This window comes from Dermacentor andersoni, chromosome 10 (assembly GCF_023375885.2).
Source record: "Dermacentor andersoni chromosome 10, qqDerAnde1_hic_scaffold, whole genome shotgun sequence".
Lineage (NCBI taxonomy): Eukaryota > Metazoa > Arthropoda > Arachnida > Ixodida > Ixodidae > Dermacentor > Dermacentor andersoni.
In genome coordinates, this window is record NC_092823.1 from 19848921 (window position 1) to 19863087 (window position 14167).

The 14167-nt window shown below is 46.8% G+C and overlaps 1 protein-coding gene across 5 annotated transcripts in view; it reads right to left on the reverse strand.

The window, feature by feature from the left end:
• LOC126519144 (neprilysin-2-like) overlaps nucleotides 1-14167 on the reverse strand; it is a 53360-nt gene extending 39193 nt beyond the window's left edge. The window contains exons 1-4 of one of the 5 annotated variants that reach the window (XM_072285032.1): nucleotides 14040-14151; nucleotides 11429-11513; nucleotides 9780-9905; nucleotides 81-140 (exon numbers count right to left, since the gene is read on the reverse strand). In XM_072285032.1, coding sequence (XP_072141133.1) covers nucleotides 81-140; nucleotides 9780-9905; nucleotides 11429-11513; nucleotides 14040-14081 — 313 coding nt within the window. In that variant the 5' untranslated portion in view covers nucleotides 14082-14151. Of the gene's footprint in view, nucleotides 1-80; nucleotides 141-9779; nucleotides 9906-11428; nucleotides 11514-14039 lie in introns of all 5 variants that reach the window. The other 4 variants (XM_072285034.1, XM_072285033.1, XM_072285035.1 and 1 more) reach the window with 4 other exon arrangements.

The window sequence follows — 14167 nt, forward strand, 5'->3', positions numbered from 1 at the left end:
AGCTTTTTTTTTTGTAGGCCCAAGCTTGCGCAAAAATTTTACGACTAAATTTAAATAATGAACAACAACATAGCTCTTACCAAGGGCAATGCATTGTGGCTTCCAACAAATATCACGAAATTTGGATGATCTTGTACGGTCTACAAAAAAAAAAAAAAGAAAGATTGCTGTAAAATGCTTATTCCACATATAACAGGCTGTCGAAAGAATTCCAGACTATTTCATCTTTTTAAAGTAAAGTTAACAAGTGTGTATGCGTGACAAAAATATTCACGCCTCAAACATAATTAGAATGCACCAAGAATAATTCGATTCGTGGAGTATAATAATTGTGGAGTCTCATATTCGTAATGTCTAATAGTCCCATGGGGCTCCTGGGACTTAGGGAGGTTTTAGGGGTGCACTCCGAATTAATTTTTACTACCTCAGGTTCTTTAAAATGCACCTAAACGTAAGTACATGAGCATTAGCAAAAATAAAGAGCCGGCATGACAGGAGCATGGCTGGGGAGCAACAAAGTTCTAAAAAAATGTTTTCAATGTCGGCGGCCACTCTAGCCATACAAAGCTTACCAGATTCATAGATGGCAATGCATAGTGTGAGTAAGGCAGAGTACGCGGAAAGGTGAATACGCAATATAAAATGCGAGGCAATTGGGGTAAAATTATGTTACGAGGTACGTAGGCAAGGTTCGGAGGGTTGCGGAGTTTTACTCGTCTTCACTGCATCAACGACTGAGAAACTGCCAACGCTGCTTCAAAACAGCATTCTGCAGACGGTGTGTCCTAAATCTTTCTGGCTGATTGAATAGCACGCCGCAGAGTACGCGAGGCTATTTTACAGATTTGTATGGAGACTTGCTAAGATAATGAGACACAAGTTGAGCGCATCAAAAAAAAAAAAAAAAAGCAGACAAATATATTCCACACAACTCCAATACGGCACCGTAAATAATTCACCGCTGTTGCAATGGGTCTAAGTGTCCGCTTTGTCGCACTACTCTAAAGAATGCACGTAATAGTCACTGATAAGTTTCGTTCAGATGTCAACTATTGGGGCTTACAAACGAACAGACTCGACATAAGAACAAATTAAACGAGCATAAGTCTGCGTGTCACTGTTTGTCATCAATGTTTCGTGGCACTTGCATACACTGTAAAATATTCTTCTCACTAGAACCAAAACGTGTATGTATATTAACATACTTTTTTTCAGCTTTCTTCTGTTTTTGTTTCTCACTCTTTCTGTTTTTACAAGCTACTTCTTTGGCGGCTTTTGCACAATGCATTTTACATCGTCATTTTACACAATAATATTTTTCACATATTTTACTCCCCTTGTTACGGCATGCAGCTTTCATGGTGTACAAAAGAGTGAATGCTTGGGTGTGCTTGTATCAAGCCATATAGAAAGAGTAGGGGTATGGAAATATTCGAAACTTTCATAACAAATCCAACAGGCACTATTCCTAAATGCGGACCTTTTTCCAACACACTTATCGAATATTTCTGAACCTCAAATGCGCCGAAATAAACATAACATTGAAGCAGTAGTATAGTAAATTTTCACCCCCGCGGGCATAGCATAGACGCAAAACACAAGAGCTTGCGTAGTGTAACAAACTACGTCACTTAGGTAGCCGTACTTTAAAGGTTTTACAGCGATCATTCACGCTCTCTGAAGAGCCCTGTGCTTGCGAAGGAGCCACTTGTTTCTTCCCTAATGCTCCATTTGTGCGTTAAGTAAACAACGCTTTGTAACGTACTACGTAATGACAGAAACTTACTCACTTTAAGAATACCGGAATGGGATCATAGGTTTATATTGGTAGTGATAACGGCTATTCATTATTCGAAATGTATTTCCCATTCGACTCGCTCCTGGCACATATCGAGCACATTCCTTTCGGTCTCAAAAATCACTATTCGAACCCCTCTAGAGAACAGACAGACAAGCTACACAGAACATATGAAATTGGACAAGACGGCAGGCGTCACGACACCTGCCAGTGCGCGACGCGTGCGAATACTCACGTTGTGAGCTTATATAGCCGTGCTCTGGAGTCACATGACTCCCAGCCTAAGGAGATCCTCGGTATGGGTCCTGATGGGTAGCCCGAGAGCCCTCTTGACCACTTTGCGGATGAGAGCGTTGAGTTTGTCTCGCTCCGCTCTGAGCCAGTTATGCATAGAAATTGTGTACGTAAAGTGACATAGTACGAATGCATTGATAAGCCTGAGCAGATTGTTTTCCTTCATTCCTCGGTGCCGGTTTGCTATTCTGCGAACGAGGCGGAAAGCGTTGTCCGTCTTTGCGATGATCTTGCGGAGAGCCGTTCCGTTTCCGCCGTTGAATTCGACAAACATGCCCAGGACCCGAATAACGTCAACCCTGGGTATCACCCCCCCGTCACAAGTGCGAAGACTGATGCTGCTTTCGGAGACTGGCTCCCAATCTTTGGGTCTGCCTCCGTTCTCTTTTCTGTAAAGCAGAAGCTCCGACTTGGCGGGGGAGCATCGAAGTCCGGTGGGGCGGAGATACTCCTCGATCACGTCTATCGCCTCCTGCATGGATTCTTCGACTCTGCCCTCGCAGCCGCTGGAGCACCATAAGGTGATGTCGTCGGCGTATATGGTGTGCTTGACGCCCTCTACGCGTGCCAACCTCTCGGAAAGACCAATCATACAGATGTTGAACAGGGTGGGTGAGATGACGGCACCCTGAGGAGTGCCCCGCCCTCCGAGGGGCACATCGTTGGAGCGGAAGTCCCCAATGCGAAGCTTGGCCTTCCTGTCCGTTAGGAAAGAGCTGACGTAGCTATGGAATCTGGAGCCGAGACCCAGATCTGAAATGGTCTTTACGATGAAGCTGTGGAGCACGTTGTCGAAAGCTTTCTCGAGGTCCAGACCGAGCAAAGCCTTGACGTCTCTGGAACGGCCATCCACAATCTGATGCTTTATTAGGCGCATTGCATCCTGCGTCGAGAGTCCGGCGCGGAAGCCGATCATGTTGTACGTGTAAACCTCGTTGTCTTCGAGGTACCCGTTGACCCTGTTGAGGACGACGCGCTCCATGACCTTGCCGACGCAGGAGGTTAGAGAAATCGGCCTGAGGTTCTCGATGTTCGGGGCCTTGCCGGGCTTGGGAATGAGCACCGTGCAGGCCATCTTCCATTCTACAGGAACAACGCCGCTATTCCAGGACTCGTTGATTTTGTCGGTCAGGAAGACGATCGACGTGTCCTCGAGGTTTCTCAACATTCTGTTGGTGACTCCGTCTGGACCCGGCGCAGACTTGCGGTTGAGCGCGAAGATGGCCTGTCTAACCTCGGCAATGGAGAAGTCTTCGTCGAGCTCGGGGCGTGGAGGGCCTCGGTAGTCTGGGAGTTGGGTCACTGGATCTCCGTCGCGACGGACGGGCAAGTACTTCTGTACCAGTTTTGCGACGAGCTCATCGACCGTGTGAGACCTGGTGGCCTCGTGAAGGGCCCTGGCCAACGTATGCCTCTGATTTGACTTTGAGCCGCTTTCGTCGAGAAGGTGCTTCAGCATACCCCAGGATTTGCCGTTGCGCATCTGTCCGTCGATGGATTCGCAGAGCTCGTCCCACTGCTGCTGGCATAGCGCCTTGCAGTGGTCATCGATGACCTTGTTGAGCTCCGAGATCTTTTTTCGGAGTCTGCGATTGAGCCTTTGACCCTTCCATCGGCGGAGCAGGGCGTTTTTGGCCTCGATCAGGTTGGCAAGTCTGCTGTCCATCCGCTCGACGTCGAGATCGGTTTCCACTATCTTGGTAGCCGCGGAAGCGTCGTTCCGGACGCCTTCGCACCATTCCTCGAGGGTGGCGGGTGCCCTGGCTCTGCTGGGTTCTTCGCGAATCTTGCGAAAGTGGTCCCAATCGATGAACGTGAATTCCTTGATCCTACACCGAGACACCTTGAAGTTGGTCTCGAGAATGTAGTGGTCGCTGCCGAACTCCATGGCGGTGTTCTCCCAGCCCACGTCCTCAACGTTCCTGACAAACGCTAGGTCAGGTGTCGAGTCCCGGGTGACGGAGTTGCCGATGCGAGTAGGAAAATTCTTGTCAGTGACCAGAGTGAGGTCCATCTCGTTGGCGTCTTGCCACAGGTTGCGCCCCTTGGTAGTGTCGTAGACGTAACCCCAGATGCCGTACGGTGCGTTGAAGTCACCGACGACGACCAAGGGTCGAAGGCCGGCCAAGTCGGTCGCTTTCTTGAGGATGGTCTTGAACTGCTGGCGCGAGTCCCTGGGGTTGCTGTAGATATTGAGGACGAACACGCTGTTTCTGCGCTGATTCTGGTGTGGTACGTCGAGCAGGATCTCAACCATGACATATTCAATTCTACCACACCCCAGCTTGAGGTCGTGGGTGAGATGAGTCAGCCTTTTATCAATCAAGGTGCAAATCCCTCGCCCCCCGGGCAGGCCCGACACGGCCCTGTAGCCCTGGAACGAGGCGGCGGAGACTAATGTTTCCTGGAGAGCAATGACTTGAGGTTTGACAGCGAAGGACCTGAAGAACTGCTGCAGAGGGGCTTTTTTGTTAGAATATCCCCTGCAGTTCCATTGCCAAATGCGAAAACTCTCTTTGGACCTATCCATTATGGCGGACCGGATGGACTACCACCTAACGGGGCAGTTAGGGCTGTGCAAGGACTGGGACCTCCTGACGCCGCCCTGGTTGGATATTGAAGTCTAGCTTCCTTTAGTATGGCGGGAACGGTGAGCGGTTGTACGACGGAGGCGGGTGTAGCCATTCGCGCCTCAATGGCGTCTATGCGATCAGCGAGAGCTCCGAGGCCCCTGTTGGGGTCTCCGAGTGCAACCTGAATTTGACGAACGTTATCGGTGAGACAATCGACGCTAGCAGTGACCTGTTTGAGGCCATCTGCCAGCCCAATGAGAGATTGCTTAATCTCGCTGACTTCTGAGGACATCGCTCCCGATTCACCTGTTGGTTTTACTACTGCTCTGCGTTTGGAGGACGTCGCAGTACCGTCTACTGGGGCTGGGATTGGAGTCTCTGTGGCCCTGCCTGGCGCACCGTTATCAGACGCATTCGTAACGAGTTTCCGAATCTCTGCCATTTCGTTGCATCGCCAAGCAAGCTGCTCGTCTTCTTAGCAGCTCGAGTCGAGATGCTCTCACGCATCATTCAATCCACTGGTTTCCAGCTCACGTAGGGTCGGTCGAGGGTGCTCCCCCGAACCTCAATGAGTCTGCTCACGAGGCTGCGCGTGACCTCACCGACCTCGCTTCCTCTACAAGAAGCACCGACTCCCCTCCTCCCTACGGCCACAGGGACGCTCCCGCTACTCACAACGAGCTTATTAAATTCTTCTACATGTCTAGAAGGGTCTTTCCACCCCCTCACCCCAAGTTGAATAGGGCGCAAGCCGTTTCGCTTAGGCTTCTGCAGACCAGTACGTATCCGTGTCTGTCCGTTCTCCACGAGGCTTACCCGGACGTGTATCGCGACGACGCCTGCCCCTCCTGCGGGCAGACCTCCACTCTAGCGCACATGCTGTGGGAGTGTGGGTCGACATACCCCAAGTTCATCAAGGAGGAGTGGGACTTGCTTCTGCTAGCCCCGCTCTAGAAAAGCAAATCCTGGCCGTCCGGCGTGCCCGCGACCGGGCCGGTGGGCTAGACCTGCCGGTCCCGACGTGGGACTAGCCGGGTGCGCGACGAGTTCGCGTCCTCGCCGGACCTACAATAAAGTTTATTCACTCACTCACTCACTCACTCACTGACTCACATGACTCGACCGGAGAGCAGCCGTAGCGTTTTCACAAATTAGGACCAATTGGGCGGTGCATAAGAGATTTATCTGACTGTAGTTAGGCGGCTGATGAAGTTGCACAGGAATTTTGTATAATATAGCAAAGAGACGAAGAAATTTCGCTTCGTGAACAGTATTGACAACTTCTAACTTTGTCGTATAAGGACCATTTCTCTCAAAATCGAGAACTCGGTCTTTGAACATGAACAGTAAAAAAAAGTATTTTCAATGAAAAGATATATTTCTTCACTGAAAGAAATTCTTTGTAGCAAAAACGCAAAATTTCGCTTTTTTCTTTGTTTTATCTTTTACATCGTATATCCGGATGCGTACGTCGTACTTGCATATACATGGATGAGCGCTGCTAATTAAAGTGTGTACAAGTTTTATTGCGCATGCGCACTGAAATCATTCATTGCCGTAATTTATACGTTTTTTTTTTTTCGCGCTGCATCTAAGCTGGTGCCGCAGGTAGCCGAGCTCACGCCTGATATGCCAATTAATGCTGCGGCAAACTACAGTAAGTGTCACAGCCTACACCAAGTCAACCAGCACAGTGCGGGCTAGCACATTCCGCAACGCAAGCGGCGCTTCTTTGCTATGGAACGACCTTACGGTTGCCTGAATTCTGTGCCACCGGATTGGAGACATAAGCGGTGCTTTCGTAAAAGCAGCGCTGTACAGAAACAGTCTTTAACAAAAATTGCTAGAGAACGCTGTGCTACCGTACTTCTGTGCAGCGGTACGGAGGAGGTGCGCGCTGGAGAACCTTGTGTTGCCATGCGCTATTCACTCGGCGTTCGCTTTTATTATCCCCTGGATCGTCACCGCGATCATTCGCACTGGGTTAAGTGTTAAGCGTTGAATAAGTGTTGAAGACGTTCTAACATCACCAGGGCGTCGTCCACGCATCAAATACGTCAGGTTAATTGAGGTGTGCCATTAGATTTACTTAGCGTCATAGCAGAGTAGAGAAGCTCTCAGAAACGTCGATCGCGGATACAACTGTTGCATAAATGTTTCTATGATCTTTTTCAACTAAGAGTTTGCTTTAGTCAATTAGTCAATCTTATTCGAGTACAGGATTTTCTGAAGTATGGATTTCTTTCTTCTTACTTTCTTTTGGAAAGGAGGGGAGGGGGGTTATCTATCAAACTGTAGAGTTTATTTTTTCCTGCTGCATTGAGACCTTGGCAAAGCTTTTGTTTTCTTTGTCCTATTATTAGGAGCAGATTTCACATGCAAAATCACCGTGATTACATTCATGATGTACCCTCGAACGATGCCAACGAATCCTGCTGTCTACATGCGCTTTAATAATGACAGGTGAACACCAGCTCGCGTATTCTCAGAGCTACGTATCTACTGTGCAGATGTGCACAATAGGTACGTGCACATCTGCATAGAAATGGCGCTAAACCGCACCACACAATCTGGTAAAAGACAGTACTGTCTTTTGCTGCTATTTCTAAAGTGGTTTAGTGCTATTTCTATGAAGATGAAGCTGTACCCACAAAGGCATCAAAAGAGAGAGAGAGAGAGAGAGAGAGAGAGAGAGAGAGGCAAAGGAACGACCGGGAGGTTAACCAGAGATGATCTCTGGTTGGCTACCCTGTACTGGGGGAGGCGCGAGGGGATGCGATAGGTGAGAGAGAGAAGGATAAAAAAGATGAAAAACCTAAACACACACACGCACGTGCACAGGAACTTTTTCTGTGGGCACTGTCATGCAGCCCGCAAAGGCGTTCCTAGTCTTACACAGTGTCGCAGTACAATCCTACGTCAAACAGTGTACAGTTACAATTTGTCAGAAAGTCCCGTGTCTTTTAAGTACCACAGCAGCGCCTTCATAGCGGATCGCGCTGATGTTCGCGTAGGTCAGTTTCCAAGGATCTTGTTTTCTGTCATTGGGCGCTTGTCCAGTTTGTCTAGAGTGGCTGAGAGGACCGCACTTTGCACGTTGAAACGAGAGCACTGACAAAGAAGGTGCGCGATTGTTTCATTGCACCCGCAGAAATCACAAAGTAGGCTGTTGGCCACTCCGATAAAGAAAGAGTACGCATTTGAAAATGCTACTCCAAGCCATAGACGGACTGGAAAGGCGCAGTCACGTCATGGAAGCTCGGGCGGCGTAAGGAGCTGTAAATTAGGGTCCAGGGTATGATCGAAGGCGTGTACTTGTGAACTCAGATGAATTCCACTAAGCTATTTTAAGATCATGCGCAAGTGCGGAAAGTTTTTTCGCTGCGTCGGTTCTTGAAAGAGGAATGACAACGCAGTTGACGCCGTCATGGACAGATCGGGCAGCTGAGTCTGCTCGATCATAGGCATATATTCCACAGTGACTAGGCAACCTCTGATATATTATATCATGTCCTTCGTCAACTATGCGATGGTGGACTTCTCTGATCTCTGCGACGAGCTGCTCACGTGATCCATGGCGCAGTGCTGAGACTCTGTAAGGCTGCTTTGGAATCATAAAAGACTGACCATGCATGAGGTGGTTCCTCCCGAATGAAATGAAGAGCCGCACGCAGGGCTACCAGTTCAGCAGCTGTCGTTGATGATACATTTGACGTTTTTAGCTGTATTTTGACGGATCTTGTTGGTATCACCACAGCGACAGCCGAACTTGCAGATGTGACTGAGCCATCGATGTAAACGTGTACGCGGCCACTGTGCACCTCATCATCAAGGCATCAAGTTCTACTCGTGCGTCTACACTCTGCGACAGCATGAAATCGCACGCTTAATCTGCATTCAAAAAGGGATTCCTGCAAAGCTGTAATCCAGAACATTATTAGATGCTATTTTCTGGGCAGCTCTCCCGTTCAAAAACAGCCCGTGTGGAGCTTTCTTCTTTTTTTTTTTTTTTTTATCCGCAACGTGTCACCGGTTCCAACGCGAATCTGTGCAAGGATAATGAGAGAATGAAAGAAATCAAGCAGGGCAAATTATTTATTTATTTATTTATTTATTTATTTATTTATTTATTTATTTATTTATTTATTTCCAGTACACACAGGGTATAAATACATTACAGAGGGAAAGAGAATGCCCTTAACATTATAACGACCAGAGTTTGCTCTGCTCGATTTCATTATTTGCTTATCAACCACCGTTCACACCCGGCTGATCCAGGGGACAATTTAGAAGTACTGACTGTTGGGCCTGTCAGTAATCCATACGCAGGAAAGAGTGGCGCAGACTAACAGGCAAGAGAAAGAAAACACGGAGAAGGTGATAACTTGGCCGGATCAACGCTTTCACCTCTGATGTAGCGCTAGAAAAAATAATAGCATTGAAATATATGAAGTCGTTACATTATCGAGGCCTGGTTTTGTGTTTCACATGTTGCGCTGAGAGGTTCCCAGGTATAGACGAAGGCTTCAAACGATCAACGTTCGTGTAACGAGATGTGTTTCTGCAGTCAACGTTTCGACAGGAAGACTCGTATTCGCGAGGACTGGCCTTCACCCTGACGAAGTGCCCATGCGGTGACCGTATTTTAGTGGGGGCATAAAACAAAGCCGCTCGTCTACACAGGTTTGGGCGCACGTTAAGGAAGCTCGGGAGGTAAAATTTGCACCACAGTCTTCTACCACGGCACGTCTCATAATCGTATCGTGGGTTTGGCACGTAAAAGAGCGTGCAAGTTCCCGTGTCTAAACGCTAGCACTAGATGCAGCTCTTCTTCGACCGCTGGCAATCAAAAGTTGTTGGGCAGTGATAATGAACATCGTCACCTTCATCCGAACAGTAACGGTCCGCTGTTATCTGCGGACCACTAAGCACGCCTGAGAAGACTCAGAGGTTGAAATTGATCGCATTCCAGGTAACCCGTTGTACCTATGGCGCAAGTCTAGTGGCCAGCAGGATAATATTGTACTGTGCGGCTTCCACGTTTGATATCAGGTACCAGCATCTTGATAGATTGGTGTCAAATTTTATTTAAAAGTGATTGCGCGTACACTTACGCTTTGACGCAGGCATGGTAGTCCTTGTTTTCTCTGCTTTTATGGTGGCGCTTTCTACGCTTTCATTAAATTCTGGCGCCGTTGTCCACGCTTCCGGGGGCACAACTTCAACGTGTTTACGTTCAGCTGGAACAGAAGTTGCAGACCAAGAATTATTAATTAGCCCCACATCAGCGCGTGTTTTGCACTTTCCAGTATGTTGTGCGCAAAGTGTACTTGAGGCAAGAAGTGTTTAAAAACCGTTTAACGCTATAAATCTTGTTTGTTATTCGATATCCCTTTTCCAGCGTGAGCATCAGGATACCTTTACGATACATTCGCTCTATTGTAGTGTCGATAATCTCATTATGGAACCCAAATACAACCGGTTTATGTACACATGAGAACGAGCTGTTCATACAGTATCGCTTCTAAACAGTCAGTTATGAGCAGTACACCTAAGAAGGCAAGCAAACGGCATTGCTGTTTCATTTAGAGGTGTATACACACCCAAAGGCAAATTAGTTGCTTTCACTGTCGGTTGCCGAGGCGTTTCGTCACTTCTAAGTAGCGTGATCACAGGTGCATAGAGACAAAAACAAGAAGGAGATTGTATAAACAATCCAGGCTTTGCCTATGTGTGAGCGACACAGTGAGCTACAGGTACGGTAGTATCCCTTGGGCTAACTCGGCGGTCATGTCGGTGAAGTCTCGTAGTTTTGTTTCAGGCGATATTTATGGAATACAAAACCGGCTTCGTACTAAACTTTCTTTAGAAGTGACAAAGTATATTCGGAGATTCCGTTATTGGAACCCTCCTACCCCCGAGATCACGTCGCGGCGCGCGTAGCGGAGCCAACATGAGTACCACCACGCCGGTATCTCGGAGGCCGTGTCAAATGTTGGTTCTTGCAGCGCTTGGCCAAGCGTTACAAATTTGGCAAACACTAAATAGGACCAGAATGTTCGTGCATCGCTTTCTTACGTGGCACGGTAAATAACAACGCACCAAGTGAGAGCTCACAGCCACTCCAACATTTTTTTTTTTTTCACTAAGCTTATTCTACCTGTCGCGTGATCCACATTCCGGGTGGTTTAAAGAAGCTCCTTTGTGCTGTTTGGATCCACACATTCAATACAATAACGAGTGCAAAAAAACCTTCGCCCCGAGCGGCGTTTGCCTTCTCCTAATTCGTCTGTGTTTCGTGGTGAACACAGTCGACAAAACAAAATTGTGCCTGCCATTGTCCCTACCCAAAAGTAAAAGTCCACAAATGAAAGCGAGAAGCACGAGGTACCAAGGTAGGAAAAAGTCTCGTTTTTTTATTACAGCCTATGAACATATTCACATAATAGCGACACGCATGCTTCCAGTGTACGTTTCCTGTGTACGTTTACGTTCCTGTGTATGTACGTTTCCTGTGTTCCGGTCAAACAGAGCACAAGAAACTAACACTTTCGTTACCACCTCCTACGGAAATATAAGAAGGTAAGAATTGGGAGTTCTACTGTCAAAATGTATCACATTATAAGAACAATCGCGTCAATTTCGTCTAGATATCAAAAATGATAAATCGACGATCCACTATTTTGTACACTGAATATTCTGGTATATTTATCCGAATAATATTATTTATCTTGTTTCGAGAAAAAAACTATTTGCTACATACCATGTCGCAGAATCAGGTTGCTGCGGTAGCCGAAAATTATCCATAGCACCCACAGAAGCAATACCGCAGCCTGCAACAACTTGCTCTTTTGTCCAGATTGCCCACACATGCAACGGCGAGGAAAATACAAGTACATTAACTGCATGCAGCCTTCCAAAACTATTTGTTGAAAATAGGCAATATGTATTTTTTATGCTTCCACTAAAACAGCCCCGGGTCGTGATCGCATACTCAAGACACGCATTTTCACCCCTGAATCGAATGTGTACCACAGCTTTGTCGCATTGTTTGCTCCTTCTGATAAACGGAGTGTTTTCTTTTCTTTATTTTTTTTGGACTGTACAGCAATCTAAAAATCTCCGGTTGCAGGTTGCATAATTCCAGTGCTTTAGTTGCGTTCATCAAAGAGGTGGATGTTACTTCGTCGAAAAATCAAGATGCACAATCGTATAATAAGCGAAAAATACAAATGAAGTTACGGACTAATGACTTTATGGCATATATCGCAATTTACAAACTGAAATTCACAATTTACATTTAGGTGCACGTCGACCAAACCCAAGTGGCCAAAAACTTATTCGGAGTCACTCGGTACGCCATGACTCATATTCAGATCGTATAGTTTTGGTATGCAAATCCTCAGAATTACTTTTTTTTTATTATTCCCAACTCCAGTTCTGAAACGACCTGCGCATAGAGAAAGAGAGAGACAAAGAGGAAAACGTAGGGAGGTTAACCAAGAACGTGACTGGTTTGCTTCCTTGCATTGGGGGAGAGGAAGAATAGATCAGAAAGAAAGAAAGGGAAAATAATAAACAGTAACTGTAAACACACTCGATTAGGTATGTTCGTTGTCACAAGCGTTCGTACAGGTCAGCAGCCTTCTTCAAGAAGTGCTCTCCGATTAAACGAGCAGGCTTAACAGTTGCGTCAGTGGAGCGTTGCATAGTTCATCAAAATAAAGGCAAATAAGGCGACTACTCTTAATCAACGAGCCATTTTTAATCACCGAAAAAAGAAGGTGATATCGCCCTGTCAAAAATGGTCTTTGTCCATTCAGGTAGATAAGTTTGCATACGGCAGATTATGTATCCTTATCGACGCACCTTATGCCGTGTAAGCTGGTGAGGAATCACATCAGACGCCCGCGTTCAATGTTTTATCAACCGAAGCTCGTGCTTAGATGTCTTCATTACCATACTTAAAACTAGCAGTACATATCTAAGCCTCCTTTCTGTATACACAGCAATGCTGCAGCACAAAAATTTGCACAGAAACTTGGAACGACTTGACTATAATTTTTATTTAAAATAATCCCCACTATGGAAATGACGGCGAAGCGTACAAACACAGAAGCGGCTTTTTTTTTTATTTTTTATTTTTGTTATATCACCGTCCGTCCTTCGCGCTATGTAGTTAGAATAAAAAAAGAAATCTTCGTAATACTTTTTTTTTTCTCTCTGCAGATATTAGCGAGCATGCGTGACCTTTCTTTCGTGTATCAAACTGCGTTAATTCTAATTCTACGGTGAACTTATCTCGCTATCGCCACCTGCTTGCCCACACGTATGTCGCTATCACTCTCATAAAAAGCGTAGAGAGGTCAAACTGTTTAGCTTTAGATCGCGCACTGATGGCCACAGATACCACGAACATGAGATCCACGCTCAACAACTCCGGTATTCTGACATTCTGTAAAAGCAACAAGCGGACGTAGCAATCCAAAGTGACTTGTTCGTTATGTGTGAGATCAACGCGCTAGGCACGCACATAAATGTCCGATTCATTATAAATGAACGCAGTTGTAAGTACAGCGTCTGTCCTTGTCTTTTTGTGTGTTTCTCTTCGCGTTACGCGCTGGTCATACTAATAATAATAAAGACTCAACCCATTCCAACGTCTCGTTGCCTACTATTTCTCATCCCTGCGCAGCTCCCACGTCGACTCCGAAATAAGTTGTCCTAAATGTCTCAGTCAGTTTCTTACGCTAACCTAGCTAGCGCTGTCAGAATCATTATCAGACTCGCTTTGAGGCATCTTCATCGAGCTATTTTTGTAGCAACCAGGTTCACCGACCTCTCCCAGCGTTGTCCAGTCAACTCTCCCATGCTTCCGCCAACGTCGTCCGATGACTGACCTTTCTCAACGACACCGCGTTAACTGCGCACATACAAGCGACTTGCATCTCAGCTGTATATAGACAACCAGCTGTATCTCAAGAACAGCCGCCGACGTAACGCACACGATGCAGGCATCCATGCTAAACACCATTTCATGGTGCTTTCCTGTGAAAACGGAATGCGCACGTGACAATACAGACAGGGTGAAAAAAAGCAACGTTTTTCAAACTATATATTATATGTTTCCTTCCAAATGACGGCGTACATTTTTTCGAAGTTCAATATCAACCTCGCAGAAATCCCCACCCTCCGCTCCCTCCACGTTCAAGCACTATATTTCAGTTTCACTGTCCTACTGTGAGACGTTTTCCTCGGTTTCACCTTGCACGAGATATTATACAGGTTAGCGGAAACGTGCGGATTATTGCACACATCTGCATCCCACAGAGTCGAGGCGCGAGAGTTTACGAATCAAAATCTCAACCACTTACGGTTGTCGTGCAAACGTCGGCGCGGGTTTTCGCTGCAGACATGTTTCCGCCTCGGCGTACAGCCTAGCGTTTACACGCGCGGAAGACCTGTGTATCCAGACGGCGCTGTCTCCGCGATCACACTTGTT